Genomic DNA, 3,593 nt, shown 5'->3' with positions numbered 1-3,593 from the left:
GGCATAATAAGTCCTTAAACTGAAGACAACAAACAATTAGGGTTTGGGGTTTAGGGTTTAGGGTTTACACTTCAGGAGGTCTAGTTTTGCATTAGGGTTTGCAGATGATAAGTTTCTAAACTGAGGGCAACAAACATTAGCGTTTAGGGTTTAGGGTTTAGGGTTTAGTTTAGCATCAGAGTCTGCAGACAACAAAACCCTAAACCCTAAACCCTAAACCCTCAATTATGAAACACACTTAGGGTTTGCAAGCCTTCGGCATTGCGCGTTTTTGGAATTTTTCAAAGTTGAAAAAGAAATAAATAAAAGAAATAAATAAAAGAAATAAATAAATAAAACTAAAAAAAGAAATAAAAGAGATAAAAATGAATTAATTAAATTAAATAAACAAAAATAAAACAAATCAAAAAAATAAAAATAAAATAAATAAAATAAAATCTCTCCTCACCTCCTCGTTGTACAACTCAAGAAAAGAGGCCCGCACCAGAAACGTCTGAAGGCCACTCGCAAACCCTAAACCCTAAACCCTAAACCCTAAACGCTGAAGCCTAAACCCTAAACCCTAAACCCTACACCCGGATGTGCAGCTCTTGAAAGACAGCCGTAAGAGCAACTCCTTGCTCGAAACGGCAACCACATCCCCCAAACTCCAAGCCCTAGACCCTAAACCCTAAACCCTAAACCCTAAACCCTAAACCCTAAACCCTACCATGTCGGAGGCTTCTTGAATGCTGTTGAAAATAGCTGAAAAGGCCCTCGGGGTTATTCCTTTTTCTTCTCCCTCGCCTCCAAACATTGTGTAGGTTTTGCCAGTTCCAGTTTGCCCGTAGGCAAATATTGTGCCTGCAAAACCCTAAACCCTAAACCCTAAACCCTAAACCCTAAACCCTAGACGCTGAGTCCAGAGCTTCCGCAACATTGTGCCGGCCTGAAAACCCTAAACCCTAAACCGTGAAAGCTGAACTCCGATTGCCCGTGCTGAAGTGCAAGGCCTAAAAATCCTAAACCCTAAACCCTAAACCCTAAACCCTAAACCCTTGAGGGTGGCATTTTGGTCTCCCGCGACGCAAATTTGCACTGCAGAACCCGCTGGTGAATTAAATGGCTAAATCAATTTAATTAATTAATTTAATTTAATTTAATTTAATTAATTTAATTAATTTAATTTAATTTAATTTAATTTAATTAATTTAATTAATTTAATTTAATTACCATTAAAACCCTCCATTACACTTTCAACAATGTCCGACGCGAGGTCCCTATACACCTCAGCCTGTGTGGCGCTGGCAGGCAAAAAGAGCAGCTCATTTATTTATTTATATTTATTTTTATTTATTTATTTATTTTTATTTATTTATTTATTTATTTATTTATTTATTTATTTATTTATTTATTTATTTATTGTTTAATTATTAATTGTTTTGCTGCTTTTATTTGCTGCGTTTGTTCTCTTTCCGCGGCTTTACCTGGCCAGGGTTTATTCAGTACAGCGCAGCAGCAGCAGCAGCAGCAGCAGCAGCAGCAGCAAGACGAGTGCCAACAGCAGCAGCAACAGCGGCAGCAGCAGCTAGCGCAGGAACAGAAGATGCAATAGTCCCCGCATCAGCACCAGCAGCAACAATGAGTGCAGCAGCAGCAGAAGCAGCAACAGCAACAGCAGCAGCAATGGAACCTGCAGCAGCAGCAGCAGCAGCAGCAGCAGCAGCAGCAGCATGCTTTGTCCGCTCTTTTTGCTGCTAGAGCTGCGCTTTTTTCGCGGATCAAAGAGAGAACTTTCCAGCAGCAAACAGACAACAAAAGGAGAATTAAAAAGAATTAAAAAGAATTAAAAAGAATAAAAAAGAATTAAAAAGAATTAAAAAGAATTAAAAAACTTTAAAGTTGCTGCGCACTTTTCGCCATAAACTGCATCAAATGTGAACTCCTTGGGGGCCCCCCGGGGCCCCAGCAGCAAAATTGAAGATTCTTCTTCTTTGATTTCCAAAACCCTTTCGCTGCTCTTCGCCAGCTCAGCAGCAGAAAGCGGCCGGCAGCTGCAGCAGCAGCAGCAGCAGCAGCAGCAGTTGTAGTAGTAGTAGCAGTAAGGCAGCAGTAGCAGCAGCAGCAGCAGCAGCAGCAGCGGTAGTAGTAGTAGTAGTAGTAGCAGTACGGCAGCAGCAGCAGCAGCAGCAGCAGCAGCAGTAGTAGTTGTAGTACTGGCAGTTGTACGGTAGCAGCAGCAGCAGCAGCAGCAGCAGCAGTAGTAGTAGTAGTAGTGGTACGGCAGCAGCAGCAGCAGCAGCAGCAGCAAGAAGAAACTGTGTTGCAGTGATGTGCGATTTATTTTTGTTGCTCTTCATTTGCTGCTAATTATTTTTTCTTTTTTGTTTTGCTGCTGCTGCTGTTTGTGGCGGCTCTTAGAGGGGAAAGAAGATGCTGCCGAGGGTTTAGGGTTTAGCGTAAACCCTAAACCCTAAACCCTCGACCCTAGACCGTGACTCCAGTGAGCAGCAGGTGGTGCTGAGGGTTTAGGGTTTAGGGTAAATCCCTAAACCCTAAACCCTCGACCCTAAACCCTAACTCCAGTGAGCCCTCCTGAGGCTGCTTGTCCCACCTCTTCTCCAAAACCCTAAACCCTAAACCCTAAACCCTAAACCCTAAACCCTAATTAGTACCCACCGCACAGCCACCCGGACGCGCTCAAGCTTGGGGGCGTCAGCTGCCTCTAGCTGCAGCGCCTCTGCCGCGGCCTCCATTTTGCGAAAGAAAGCAAATAAATATTTAAATTAAATAAAATAAATAAATAAATAAATAAATAAGCAAATAAATAAACAAATAAATAAACAAAAGAGAAAAACTGAAGAGCTGGAGGTCAACAGTGGCCAGCGCCGCGGTTCCCTGCGCTGTCCAGACACCGCAGCTCTCGCCGCGAAAAAGAACTCAATTGGACTCTTCAGAAGAATCTTTTTTTATTTTTACTTTTTAATTAATTAATTTATTTCTTTTTATTTAAATTAAAACTCCTAAAAGCCTGCTTGAGGCGAGCCAGCGCCAGCCCCCGCCGCGCCGGTGGGGGCGGCGGAAACCCGCATGCAAGGGTCTTGCGGTTCTTCCCTTTTCTGCTCCAAAATGGAATTCTTTTTCAGTTTAAAAGAATTAATTGTTAAATTCAAAAGAAATTCAATTTAACAACCACTTTTTGGTTCAATTTGAACGAAAATTCGCAAAAATTGAACACCATTTCGACTCCAGGCAGCGGCGTCGAATGGAGGCGCAGCAAGCAGCACAAACTTCGGGTGTACATACACCGCAAAACTGCGGAGACGCAGCAGCAGCAGATGTAGAAATGCAGCAGCAGCAAGCAGCAGAGCCCAGCTCAGAGTCTGCAGCAGAAAATGCAGCAGCTGCTGCAGCAGCTGCTGCAGCAGATGCTGCAGCAGATGCTGCTGCTGCTGCTGCTCCTGCTGCCGCCGTTGCTGCCGCAGCAGATGATATAGAAATGGAGCAGAGGGACGCTGAGGCAAGTCAGCCGGAGCAAGAAGCAGCAGCAGCAGAAGCAGCAGCAGCAGCAGAAGCAGCAGCAGCAGCAGCAGCAGCAGCAGAAATGGAAATGC

At 43.9% G+C, this 3,593-nt stretch overlaps 2 protein-coding genes across 2 annotated transcripts in view; one reads left to right on the top strand and one right to left on the bottom strand.

Moving 5' to 3' along the window:
* Window positions 1-164: 164 nt before the first annotated feature.
* Window positions 165-2,735, bottom strand: ENH_00083820 (hypothetical protein; the record flags this gene model as incomplete). Its single annotated transcript, XM_013583474.1, has 5 exons — window positions 165-182; window positions 449-493; window positions 710-843; window positions 1,213-1,283; window positions 2,659-2,735. 5 exons carry the CDS (start codon window positions 2,733-2,735, stop codon window positions 165-167), a joined length of 345 nt encoding a protein of 114 aa, XP_013438928.1.
* Window positions 2,736-3,244: 509 nt separating this feature from the next.
* ENH_00083810 (hypothetical protein, conserved) overlaps window positions 3,245-3,593 on the top strand; it is a gene marked incomplete at both ends in the record, with an annotated part of 1,458 nt that continues 1,109 nt past the window's right edge. The window contains one exon of the mRNA XM_013583473.1: window positions 3,245-3,593. This exon is cut by the window's right edge and continues 1,109 nt beyond it. Coding sequence (XP_013438927.1) covers window positions 3,245-3,593 — 349 coding nt within the window.

This window comes from Eimeria necatrix, genomic scaffold, assembly GCF_000499385.1.
Source record: "Eimeria necatrix Houghton genomic scaffold, Enh_scaff947, whole genome shotgun sequence".
NCBI classification, from domain to species: Eukaryota; Apicomplexa; class Conoidasida; order Eucoccidiorida; family Eimeriidae; genus Eimeria; species Eimeria necatrix.
This window is presented reverse-complemented; position numbering and strand designations above follow the sequence as displayed.